This window comes from Macrotis lagotis, chromosome 1, assembly GCF_037893015.1.
Source record: "Macrotis lagotis isolate mMagLag1 chromosome 1, bilby.v1.9.chrom.fasta, whole genome shotgun sequence".
NCBI classification, from domain to species: domain Eukaryota; kingdom Metazoa; phylum Chordata; class Mammalia; order Peramelemorphia; family Peramelidae; genus Macrotis; species Macrotis lagotis.
This window is the reverse complement of record NC_133658.1, coordinates 507,210,501-507,223,943: the sequence shown is the minus strand read 5'-3', so window position 1 is coordinate 507,223,943 and position 13,443 is coordinate 507,210,501. Positions and strand designations below refer to the sequence as shown.

The window sequence follows — 13,443 nt, the reverse complement described above, 5'->3', positions numbered from 1 at the left end:
GGCTGGGCCATTCCCCCTTTGTAATGGATTCCCTAAGGGCTCCCCTCCATACCCTGTGAAGACCAACACCCTACATTTCTCACAACTCCCCCCTTTTCTTTTTAATAACAACTTGGTCTTCACACTTCACCAGCAGTGTCTTCCTCAAATTAATTCACAATCCTCATCCTCGATAGGACTAATGACTTTCCCTTATCAATATCTTTACCTCCTCCTTATTAGAGCCATACACCAGTCCTAATTTGCTGATAAAATCTTGTACTATTTGAGTTATTAACTGGATCATACATGGTAGATGCACACGGCTAATAGGATTCTCCCACTTAGGGCCAATAGTAAGATACCTAGTAACTGTTTCCACCATGAACCAGTAAACCAATTCATCCTAGAGATAGTAAATGGGTTTGTCCAGGTTTGGACTGGAACATGTGCCAACTTTCTAATATCCCTAGTTATCTTCTTTACTACCTGCCCATTGTCATCTATCTTTAGGCAGCAGCTTGACAAGTTCAGTTTACCACAGATTACTCCTTCCTTGGCCAAAAGGTAGTCTAGTACCAAGCTATGTTGAATACTCACCGCTCTTGTTTGCATGGCTTGGGTAGCCAGCAGGTCCAAGACCCTAGCTGTTTGATTGGTAATTATTTCAACTATAGCTTGGAGTCTTATTAGCCTATTCAGTATATAAATTGGGGCTCCATAGCCCCAATTCCCATCCTGTACCCAGGTAGTAGGCCCTTAAGTCTAGATAACTCCCTCACCAACTCTTTGGACAACTGGATCTAGGCAGTAGTCCTACAAATCCAGTAATATCCCTCTAGTGCTAGTTGGTCTTCCAGGAATAGTTTCCAACAAATGGATAATACTGTTCCTCCTCTTTACTTCCAAGGGCCCTCTTAAATAGGCCACATCATGATAATAGGTACATTTCCAAAGTTGCTATACCTCCTTCCACTGAAAGTTTTTATACCAATGTCTTTAGAAAGGTCTTCTTGGGGCGGCTAGGTGGCGTAGTGGATAAAGCACCGGCCCTGGACTCAGGAGTACCTGGGTTCAAATCAGGTCTCAGACACTTAATAATTACCTAGCCGTGTGGCCTTGGGCAAGCCACTTAACCCTGTTTGCCTTGCTAAAAAAAAAAAAAAAAAAGGTCTTCTTGGCTCCAAAATCCAAACTAAATTCCTGATTTTATGCCATTGGATCAACTCTAAGAATAGCTAATATACCTAGTGATGTTCCTTAAATTATCTTTCTTACAAATGGCCATTCAGCACTTTCCTTGCAAGTCCATACTAACTAATAATCAGTTTCCCTTAACATATGCCCCAGTTTGTGTATCTTCACAAGGGATCCAGGTACCATCATTAATCTCACATGAGTCTGAGGCCACCTATCTTGTTGTTGTTGTTGTTGTTGAGTCCTGAATATATGCACCCCACTTCTGGACATGTCCAGACATTTGCTACTCCACAGGCAAATCTCCTGGCCAGTCAGTTATAAACAATAGTCACCCTGAACTGACTCAGTCACATGCCACTGGTATCTCTCTCCTCTGGATCAGAATTCTGTGCCAACGTGCACCTCTGACCAGGGACTGAGAATCTAGGCTAGATCCAGGGGTACCCAAGGCCAATTCTCAAACTGATGTGAACTATGGCAATTCCAACAGTCACACCAAAAGACTGGGCATTGACTCTGCCAGCTAGACTCTCCTTCCACCTTTACTAACACCCTGTTGTCTAAATCAGAGATAGGACTCATTACCTATACAGACTCACATAGCTATAATAATGCCACCCAATAATCTCCCTCTTTCTTTCTCAATGGAGAACATTTTCACCCTGCCTCCCCTCCTTTCCATAAGGAGAAGGGCATAAGTAGGGGTGTCACACTTACAGAGTCAAGGGGAAGTTACAGATAAACAATGTACACATAGGTGAGAGATGGTGGAGATAACTGATCCAGTGTCTCTCCTCTCCTCCCTTCCCTTCCCTCCCCTTCCCTTCCCTTCCCTTCCCTTCCCTTCCCTTCCCTTCCCTTCTTCCCTTCCCTTCCCTTCCCTTCCCTTCCCTTCCCTTCCCTTCCCTTCCCTTCCCTTCCCTTCTCTCTTGGAGGCATCCAATGTCCTTCAGCAGCTTCTGAATCTGTTCCAAAAAGTCCTCTCCAGCTTAGATGATTAGTTGAGACCTTGTGTTCTGGTAGAGAAACTGCTTAACATCTTATTCAGATCAAAACACATGCTTCCATCACTAAACAATGAGATTCTGAAGCTTATTACAATTTACATTTTGCCTTATTGCCATATTGACACACATAGTTTACTTTTAATGCAAACTTCCCTTAGTATTTTACTACATGAGCAAACTCACAATCTTGAGTCAATATGATCATTCTCACTGGAAGTTTGCACCATACACATACATTCAACATTCGCCTTTGTTGTAAGAGTACCCAGTATCTGGGTACTAAAACAATTTTAACCTTTGCTCTCATTACAACAATGATTCAAACATCCTTAAACAAAATGAATTTTTTTTGTTTTCCAAATATTCCCATATTTTCCTTTTCCTAGTATACTTATCTAACACATTTGTTTCCTTAAACTAGAACTTGAAACTGTAATTATCCTAAGAATTTCCCATTCTTCTTACCTAAATATCCCTTCTAATACAAAAACTATGGAAACTTAATTCCTATCTTAGCATGTAGCTGATAGCAGCTGCCAGAGCCAGATACCTAACCCATCTCTGGCTATTAGATCTAATTTACCTAAAACTTTCCAGGACATTAAAGGAAAGTTCCTTTATAGATATGAGTATTGAATGTCAGTGGCCAGGCAGAAGTCATGTAGGTAAGCAAAATGTCTTAGGCCAGATTTATTCTTCCAGGTGAGGTATTATCCAAATGTCATTTGGGGGATATCAAGTCAAAGGGGTCCAACCGCAGCCATACTGAAAAGCCACCCCTTCAGCTGCCCAACCCTGTCACCTGACATCCTTGACCCATTGGCTTCCTTGGTTCCAAGAACATGACATTTGCCTAGTAGCATTTCCTTTTGTTGACCATCCTGGTATCTGACATAAGAGAAAAATTAAAAGTCCTGTGATCTAAAATAGTTGTTTTACCCAATTAGAACTTCCAGTGAATGCAATTCACTAAATTCCAATTGTAATCTTAATGGTGTCCCAATTAATGAAACCCTACCTAAAGCTCGATTATCCTTCCTGGGTTTTTGCCTAAAACCTGGTATTCTAACTATGACTGACCCTTCAGTCCTGTCTCCTACCTCTTACTAGAGACATCCCTTTGTGTGAAATCATATCTAGTCCATCTCTATATAAAGATGACATATCAGATTCCCCTTGGCTAGAGAAACCTCCTTCTAAGCCTGTTGTATCTTACCACAAATAAATGCCTCCTTTATCAGGAGATTGCACGGAGAAATATCAAATTATCTTATGTTTATCTTTCCCATATTATATAGTGCTTTTACTTCAAAACAAACAATCAATGCTTTGCAATATACATATATAGATCCAAAATATTCCCAATTCACATACATAGCTATAAACTTCTATACATAAACTTGTTTAACTGCTAGCCATCCTCAACATCCAAATGATTATTTTTCCCCAGGTAATTGGGTTAAGTGACTTGTCCAAGGTCACACAGCTAAGCCATCACCAAGTATCCAAGGCCTGATCTGAACCCAGGTCTCCCGAATCTAGGGCTGGTGCTCTATCCACTGAGCCACCTAGCCACCCCCTAACATACAAATTACTTTTCAGAATTCTTTAAAACCATTAAAACATCTTAGGCAGCCTTAAATTTCCAACATGAATTTTTTTTTAGGTTTTTTTTTTTTTGGTAAGTCAAATGGGGTTAAGTGGCTTGCCCAAGGCCACACAGCTAGGTAATTATTAAGTGTCTGTGACCAGATTTGAACCCAGGTACTCCTGACTCCAGAGCCGGTGCTTTATCCACTACGCCACCTAGCCGCCCCTAAAGATATCTATTTTTTTTGTAGGGGTTTTTTTTTTGCAAGGCAAACGGGGTTAAGTGGCTTGCCCAAGGCCACACAGCTAGGTAATTATTAAGTGTCTGAGACCAGATTTGAACCCAGGTACTCCTGACTTCAGGGCCAGTGCTTTATCCACTTCGTCACCTAACCACCCCCCCAACATTCATTATTAATTTCATTATAACAGAACAGCAATAAGAGTAACACACAAATTACTAGGTCTTTTAAAACAATCCTTCCATTATTACATTATTCATGAACCCCCAGATCTATCCCAGAAAGGGTCATACTTTTTCATATTTCCTTATTGCCCTTCAAAACAATCACACATTAATCTCAGGCTTTAACAATACAGTATTTAAATAACATATTCACAATAGATAGCTAAATATTGCAAATATAATCTTCTTGCAGTTACAAAAGAATCACATAACTGATAAAAACATCTTATTCATCAATAAGTTACCTTAAAATAGGGCCCACAATTTCAATTTGTTCAGAGCCCCCCATTAGCTGTCTGCAGTTACCAAGAGAGAAGGCCACATTCTTTTTTTTATTTAATATTTATTCTCATTTTGTACAAATAATGTTTTTATACGTTAATAAAATATTCTTGTTTAAGAGTAAATGAAATACCCCCTCCCCCCTTAAATATAGACTCGCTTGAGCAATAAAGTAAAGGGGAAAGAAAAAATTAAAATTAAAAAAATAATAGTAATAATTGTAGGTATGGCCAGGTGGCGCAATGGATGGAGCACCAGCCCTAGAGCCATGAGCACCTGAGCCCACATCCGGCCCCGTACACCCAACAATCACCCAGCCGTGTGACATGCAAGCCACCCGAACTCCACTGCCCTGCAAAAACCAAAAAAAGAAAAAAAAAACACCCAAAATAAAGTAAAATAGTAATAATAGTAGGGGTGGCTGGCTGGGGGACCGAACATTGGCCCTTGAGCCAGGAGCACCCGGGTCCAAATCCAGCCTCAGACACCTAACGATCACCCTGCTATGCGGTCCCAGGCAGGCCACCCAGCCCCATTTGCTCTGCACCCCACCAAAATAATAATAATAAAAAAATGTGCTTGAGTCTTTGTTCCAACACCAACAACTCTGTCGCAGGTGGATCACATTCTTTATGATAAGTCCATCACCAAAGTTACTTCCATATTTCTCCACCGTTGCCATTGCTGATCGCAACTCCTTCCTTTCATATTTCTCCACTACCATGTACTCTATTTTTCTCTCTCCTTTCACTCTGACTCTGCTGTAAGGTAGCTGAGTGGCGCAGCAGACAGATCCCTGGTCCTGGGGCCAAGAAGCCCTGAGTCCCCAATACTACTCCTTAGGCCCAGCATCTACCTGGCCCTATGGTCCCGGACAGACCTTCCAATTCCAGCTCCTTGCAAGAAGTAAAAAAGAAAATGTGTTATATCTGACCACTCTCCCCCCATGGTCCATCCACTCCTCCATCACTCATGTCCCCCCCCCTTCCTCCTGTCTCCCTTCTCTCCTTCTTACTCCAGATGTCTATACCCCATTGAGTATATATGCTGTTTCCTCTCCTAGCCACCTCTGATGAGAGCAAAGGTTCCCTCATTCCCCCTTGCCTTCCCCCCTTCCATATCATTGCAATAGCTCATTGTAATAAACAAAAATCTTATTATATGAAATATTTTGGCCTATTCCCCCTCTCCTTTTTCTTTCTCTCATTACATTTCCTTTTTTTCTATTGACTCCATTTTTACACCATATTTTATCTTCAAATTCAGCTTTCTCCTGTGCTTCAACTATAAAATCTCCTTCTACCTGCTCTATTAGCTGAGAAGGTTCATATGAGTATAATCAGTATCATTTTTCTATACAGGAATACATGCAGTTCATCATCATTAAGTCCCTCATCCCTCATATTTTCCCCTTCTCCTCCAACCTCCATGCTTCACCTGAGTCCTGTATTTGAAGATCAAACCTTCTGTTCAGCTCTGGCCATTCCATCAGAAACATTTGAAATTCCCCTGGTTCATTGAAAGTCCATCTTTTTCCCTGGAAGAGGACCTTCAGTTTTGCTGGGTAGTTGATTCTTGACTGCATTCTAAGCTCTTTTGCCTTCCAGTATATTATATTCCAAGCCCTATGAGCCCTTAATGTAGTTGCTGCTAAGTCCTGTGAGATCCTGATTGCAGCTCCATGGTATTTGAATTGTGTCCTTCTGGCTGCTTGTAATATTTTCTCTTTGACTTGGGAGTTCTGGAACTTGGCTATAATATTCCTGGGGGTTGGTTTTTTTGGGATCTCTTTCTTGGTGGGATCGGTGGATTCTCTCCATTTCTATTTTGCCCTCTGCTTCTAGAATATCAGGGCAATTTTCCTGTAGTAATTCTTTGAAAATGATGTCAAGAGAAGGCCACATTCTTGACTTCTTTAAAATTGAACATACATTGTTAATATACATTAAACATTAAGATTCTTATTTAAACATCTCATTTCCCTTAGAACAAGAGCAGAATGAATATCCCATGTTATTTACATTTTTGTTTTTTTATCCAAATTCTCAGAATCCAATCTCATACATGATACATTTAAAACCCCAATGTAATTACAATTCAACTAACTTTCCAACAGTTAAGTTTGATAAAAACTTTAGAGAATCCAGCACTCACATTCCAAACACTCTATCCAAAATAAAAGTACAATTGTTAGCATTATTAAACTCAACATTAAAACCATTTAGAGCTTTTCCCCAAAAGAAATCAGTAATCACCCCTGATAACTTAGGTATTTCTCTTTTTAGTAACACTACCACTTTTCTTTAACCCAAAGGTGTTACAATAGAATTTAAAATCCCAAACCACATAACTCCTTGCAAAAGTTACAATAGTGTTAAAATAGTTTAATCCCAAACTAAATTTAATAATATAGTTTATTTAATTCCTCCCATTCTGTACAAATTGTCAGAATGTTACAACACTAGTATCCCTCTTTTAAAACCTTCAGCATGCTTTCCAAAACTCTAGTTCAGAAACTTTAAAAATAATTTGAGTTATCACTCAGACCATGTGGCCAGCAGATATTTATTAAAAATGTGATTTCTTTTCAATAAACGAGTCTCTTAACCCCTGGTTCTTAAACGATTTTTTTCTTTCCAATCACACATCCCACCTATGGAGGGATCTTTCCCTTTAAGGCTTAAGCACTTGAGCTCTCCTATCTCCCCCCCCCCCCCATGGGTGGGTGGGGCACTTAGGGAGACTCAGTCTAGGGTTCAAGTCTTAACATGATGGTGGATGGAATCAAGACCACCACATGTCCAACCCACCACCCCTTCCCCCAACCCAGGGAGAAAGCATGGAATCTTTCCTAGGAACTCGTAAGGATAAAGTCTTTCCTCCTAGAACTTCTCAATCTTTCCCTTCTCTTAAACTCTTCTAAACTCTCCCCAAAGTACAGCTTTTTCTCTTTAAGAATCCCCCTCCCTTCCCTTAACTCTATACACCTAGCACAGCTACCACCGGCTCAGTGAGGGAAGGGCTGACTTACACATGGGGGCCACTCCACACTACTTCCTTCTCCCCCACCTTCTGAAACTCCTGGGCCCAACTCCCAGCTAGCCCTCTTTTAAAACTTAAGCTGGGTGCTCAGACCCAAAGATGCCTAAAAGAGATGCACAAGACAAGACATGGAACATATACACACTTTCCCACGGGAACATTCAAACTCACTCACATAGCATTGGATCCAATCGACTTCCTTAATTTAGAAAACATTTCTTTTTCTCCTCTCTCCAGACTTTCCCTTTCCTCTTGGGCCCTGCTGTTAGCCTCCTCCTCTCTAGGAGAGGCCAGAGGATCCCACCTATGTTTTTTTTATATTTTTCTAACTTGCTTAGACGCCATTTAGCATCCCCAGTTATCCAGCATGCTGCATAGTCCACCTCCTCTTTATTTAAAGGTACCTTATGGTTCACTGTTCATCAGACCCCAAACTTGGCCACCAGACAGACTGTCCTTGAATGGGGATTTGTGGCCATTCAGAACAGCAGTATCTGATGAACTTACTCTTCTTTTGACCCTGGACAGCATCCATCCTCACTGTCCCAGCTAGCTCATTTCCTACCCAAAGGCCTCTCCTTGGGTATTGGATGGGGGGGGGGGGGGTCTCTTCCTCCCCTCCCTGAGGTGCCTTTTCGACCCCTGGCCTCCCATCTAGGATTTCCCTTCCTGGAATTGTCTAGAATCAGCCTCGAAAGATAAAAACCGAAGTTTCCCTACCATTCTGGGTCATTTCCACAATTTTCAATCACTCTCCCCATCAATGGCAGGGTTTCAGGTCCATCCAGAGATCCACCGGAGGGAACCTCAGAAAAGAAACGAGGATCTGACTTGAAATCAAGCTATGAGTGCTCCTCCCCCAGGTCTCTTCTGGGGCTTCCTCACGGGTTTCTGAACATCCTGGCAAAATCCCCCAAATTGTTATAAATGAATGAAAAGAAAAACCTGCTAGAGTGAGAGAAAATTGTACATTTTATTCACAAACCTTGCAAAATACACCTTACAAGGTACGGGTACTTCACCTAGGCATGAAGCACAAATTAGTCTTCAAAGTCAGGTAATTTATGGTCTCCAGAAACTCTTTCCCCTCCCTCTTGGATGTTCATAGGCTCTCAGAGTTTGAGTTGCAATCTAAGAGGTCCACCCATTCCATGACATGCCCCTAATTTGATCCCCCCAACATCATCTGAGGCATGATATGCTAATGAACCCCAATCATCACAGGGGGTGTGTGGGTTAATATTCAATTACCTAATTGAGCAAACTCAGTAGCATTAGGTCAAGATCTTTAGGTCACTCTTGACTAGTTGAGAACCCATTTGGGGTTTGGTATTCCTAGAATGGGATTAGGGAAAACTCTTCCAGTCTTGTGATTGACTGGGCCATTCCCCCTTTATAATGGATTCCCTAAGGGCTCCCCTCCACACCCTGTGAAGATCAACACCCTAAATTTCTCACACCAAAATGACTTCATGTATCCAGTTTCCTATTTCTAGGATTAGTTTCTGTCACTTTAATCATAAATCATATATTTAGTGCCTAGTATATACTTGCCATGTTATGAAAGATTTCCAGAGAGAAATTTCATGGCTTTTCTGGATAGTTCATGTGTCATTGCTTTTATTACACAAAAAGCAATTTTATTAAATGATTTAAATTTGATGAGAGCAGTATAAAATATATTTTATTACAATCTCATGCAACTCTTCACAATTGCATAAACATATAAACAAATCCATCTATATAACATTTTCAGGTTTTTTTAAAGCATTTTTTATATATGTTCATCAATCCTGGAGGGGGGGAAGAGATTTTTTAGAGACTTTTTTGATCCAGTCATGATTTCATTGGTGTGGAGACCTGCTGGTGCAGTAATTTCTTCTATCAATGCATATAGGCAAGTAATAACTTACAATTTTAAAAGGGGTATCTGGGGCCACTGAGGCCTGTGGTTGCATGTCCAGTATGAATCAGAGACAAGATTTGATCTAGATCTTACTATCTCTAAGGCAGGCAGTCTTTCCCCTAAAAGACAAGTCACTCTCTCACCCATGATTTCCCTTTTATAATCAAGAAAATCAAGGACCAGAGCAGTTAAATGAGTTGCCCAAGTGTCACACAGCTAAGCCAGTGTCAGAGGCTGAATTTGAACCAAGTGTCTCCAGACTCCAAATTCAGTATTCATTCCTCTGTATCAAGCTGCCTTCCATAAACTGAATACCAGTTCTTCTGTGCCATGGATTGCTGAAATCTGTGCCAACAGAATTCAAGCTCTGATCATTTCTATCATAACCAGAAAGATTTTTGAGAAAGATACTGCTAATACTAATACTGTGTCTGGTTTCTGAAAACTACACTAGCCAAGTCTAGAGAAGCTCATCAACACCAATAAACTGGCCACTCAGTGATGAATTTTTGACTAACAGTCCATGAAACAAAGGAGACTCTTGATTCCCTTGTGTTCTTTGCTTGAGTTGAGATTTCCATTTCCTGCCTGGGGGTTCTGGCCCCTCAAATGAAGACACAATAACTTGTACACATTGTTTCTGAGATGAAGAGAGAGAGAGAGCTCTATGAGCAAACACAAATAGTTCTTTGGGTCTCCGTTTGCCACTTGCACTGCAATTCTTTTACTTCGCAAGGAGATGGTTTTTCCTCTAATTAGTATTATCTCCATTGTCACAACAGTAATGCTCTACAATCTGCCATAAGGCTGAGCATCACTGACCTAAACGCTGTTCTCTCTATTCCTAGCCCTTAGCACAGCATCTCAGACATAGTAGACATTTCATAAATAGTTATGGCTAACTGTTAAAAGTTTAATTTATTAATAGTGGACAATTTTAAGTCAGTTTTTAATTAAAATGTTAATTTTTCTACAATTTGTCTTCTCTCTTGATCCAATCCCATTCTAATCGATGTGACAATAAACCAATTAGCCTACATAGGCCAAAATGCCTTGTTCTGGACCAAAGATTGGTTTTTGTGTTTCAGACTCAGGATTGGAACTGAATGGGACACTGGTGGACCACATAATATTTAAGAGAGAGAAACTTGTACAACCTAACATAGAAAGGTTATTCAATAAAGACAGAGCATTTATTTCATTGGGCACAGCTTCCTTGCCTCCACACTTGTCATGATGGCACATCAGAAGGAAAGAAAAGAAAAAGTATTTATTGACTACATGTTCTTAGTGCTAAGCACTGTACAAACCTTATCTCATTTGGTCCCCAAAATGACCCTAAGAGGTAGGCACTATTACTACTCCCATTTTATAGTGAGTGAAACCATATGCCTGCATTCATTTCCTGGTTTTGAAAAATATTGTAGTTGTATGACAGAATGGTAATTTGAAAATTATAAAAAATTTGAGCCAACAAAGTTAGGATTTTTATGATAGCCAAGATAAGATCAAAAAGCAAAAATAAGGGGTGGTTGCCTTGCAGACCCCCCCAAAAAAAGCAAAAATACCAGCTTCCTACTAAAGCATTGTTTTTTCATCACTTACATATTTTCTTTTTTTCTTTTCAAGGCAATGGGGTTAAGTGGCTTGCCCAAGGCCACACGGCTAGGTAAATATTAAGTGTCTGAGGTCTGATTTGAACCCAGGTATTCCTGACTCCAAGGCCAGTGTTCTATCCACTGCACCACCTAGCTGCCCCCACACTTACATATTTCCTAATAAATCTCTCCCCCCTTTTCCCAGAGTCATCACTTAAAGGAAAGAATTTTTTTAAAAAAGGGGAGAAAACTGATATAACAAAACCAATCAATATATCAACCAGATATCTGATATATGTAATATTTTAGACCTATAATATCCCTCCTCTACCAAAAAGGAAGGAGATACATTCCCATTCTCTTCTTTGGGTTCAACTTGAGCATTATAATTTCACAGCATTGTTTTGATCATTTTTCTTGTTGTTCTTTCCATCTACATCATTGCAGTCCTTAATGAATATTGTTTTTATTACTCTGCTTACTTTACTTTGCTTTAGTTTATATATCTTCATGTTGGTCTCTGTAGTTACCATATTTACCATTTCTTATTGTTCAGTAATAATCCACTACATTCATGCACCACAACTTCTCTAATCAGTGGGCATCTGCTTGTTTCCACTGTTCTTTGCTACTACAAAAGTATAGATTTACTTTCTAAGAAGTATTAACTTGGTGCAATGAATAAGGACATAACTTAGAAGATATTATATATATATATTTATATATACATATACACTCATACATCCATATGTGTATAGATTCACAGATGTACATATATTTATTTTCATATTTGCAATTTTTAAACACAGCATTTTAAAAATGGAGCAAAAATGAATCAGGCTATAGAATCTATGTATATTATTTCAGGCAATAAACACTTAGTAAGGAGTTACAGTGGCCAGACACTGAGCTAAGCTACTTGCTTCTTTTGGCATCCTCTTTGAAGAAAGTTCAATCTATTCTCTTCCCTTTCATTTTTACAGTGGTAGGAATATTGCCAGAGCCAAAAAATCTAAGAATGAATTCAGTTAATTTGAAGAACATTCTGCAGTGGGAACCGCCTGATAGGGGAAATGTGACCTACACAGCCCAGTATTTCAGGTAGGTTTAATAAACTAATATATTATTGGGTTTTTGTAGATGTCACCTGTCACCAATTAGGTTTTGGAATTAACATTAAGGTCATATTACTGTCTTAACATTCCTACCTCACTTAAATCCAATTCACCATAAGTCAAACATCTCTGTGATGACCCCAGTACTCTTTGAGAATGAAGGATGAACAACAAAGGGAAGGTCTTACTCCTCCCCTTTTTGTTTATGGTTATTAGGAAGTGTTTTTGATATTTGTTTCTTGGATTCTGTTTTTATTATTTTTTGTTGTTTTTTAGGGGTAGGAACGAGACCTTTCATTTCAGTGGTATAAGGAACTACTACCAATATAGGTTGACACTTTTTCCTGCCATTTAGAGTCTTAGTGAATTGCCCTAGGGCAGGAGTTGACCTGCCAAGCTTTTTTTTTTTTTGGCAAGGCAGTGGGGTTAAATGACTTGCCCAAGATCACACAGCTAGGTAATTATTAAGTATCTGAGGCTGAATTCGAACTCAGTTCTCCTGGCTCAGGGCTTGTAAGGATGGGAAATATATAGGTGTTACACATTGCACATGTTTTAGGACTTTTTCAATGTATCAGCCAATTGTGCTGACTTTTTTCTCTCTAAAAAAATACTATTTGTTAAATAGGATGGCTCTCTGAAAGAGGAAGGGGTGGTGGTTCTTGTCTTTGTTATTGAAAAAGTCCAAAATGATATCACTATATTTGAGCTAAATTGCAGTGTGACCAACTGTGACTGATCAGTCCAACATGAGTTCAGAATGATCTACCACAGGTCAGGCACAAAGAGTCCTTGTGAACCCCTGGGGTGGGTACTGTAAAATTACATATTTTACATTTCCTTTGAGCTGCTTCAATTCTTCCTTCCTCACACCATGCTAGACAGTCTTGTGCTAGTGCCTCCCATGCTGCACATTCAATTCCAAATTTCTTAAGAGAGAACTTTAGAGTGTCTCTGTATCACTTCTTCTGACCCTATTGTGAGCACTTGCCCTGTATAAGTTCTCCATAAAATAGTCTTTTTTGGCTAGCATACTTCTGACATTCTAACAATGGTTGCACTTTCCGTATTAATGTTGGAATACTAGGCAGTTTAGCTTGAGAAAGGATTTCAGTGTCTAGTATCTTCTCCAGCCAGGTGATCTTCAGGATCTTCTAAGATGATTTAAATGGAAACAATTCAGTTTCCTGGCATGGTCCTGGTAGATTGTCCAGGTTTCACAGGCATATAACAATGAAGTTAGCACAACAACTATAGA

At 39.7% G+C, this 13,443-nt stretch overlaps 1 protein-coding gene across 3 annotated transcripts in view; it reads left to right on the top strand.

Annotated features, from left to right (window-relative positions):
• Positions 1–13,443, top strand: part of LOC141506896 (interleukin-10 receptor subunit beta-like) — a 108,933-nt gene that overhangs the window by 74,681 nt on the left and 20,809 nt on the right. For all 3 annotated transcript variants that reach the window (XM_074214083.1, XM_074214081.1, XM_074214082.1), the window contains one exon: positions 12,054–12,171. In XM_074214083.1, coding sequence (XP_074070184.1) covers positions 12,054–12,171 — 118 coding nt within the window. The remainder of the gene's footprint in view (positions 1–12,053; positions 12,172–13,443) is intronic.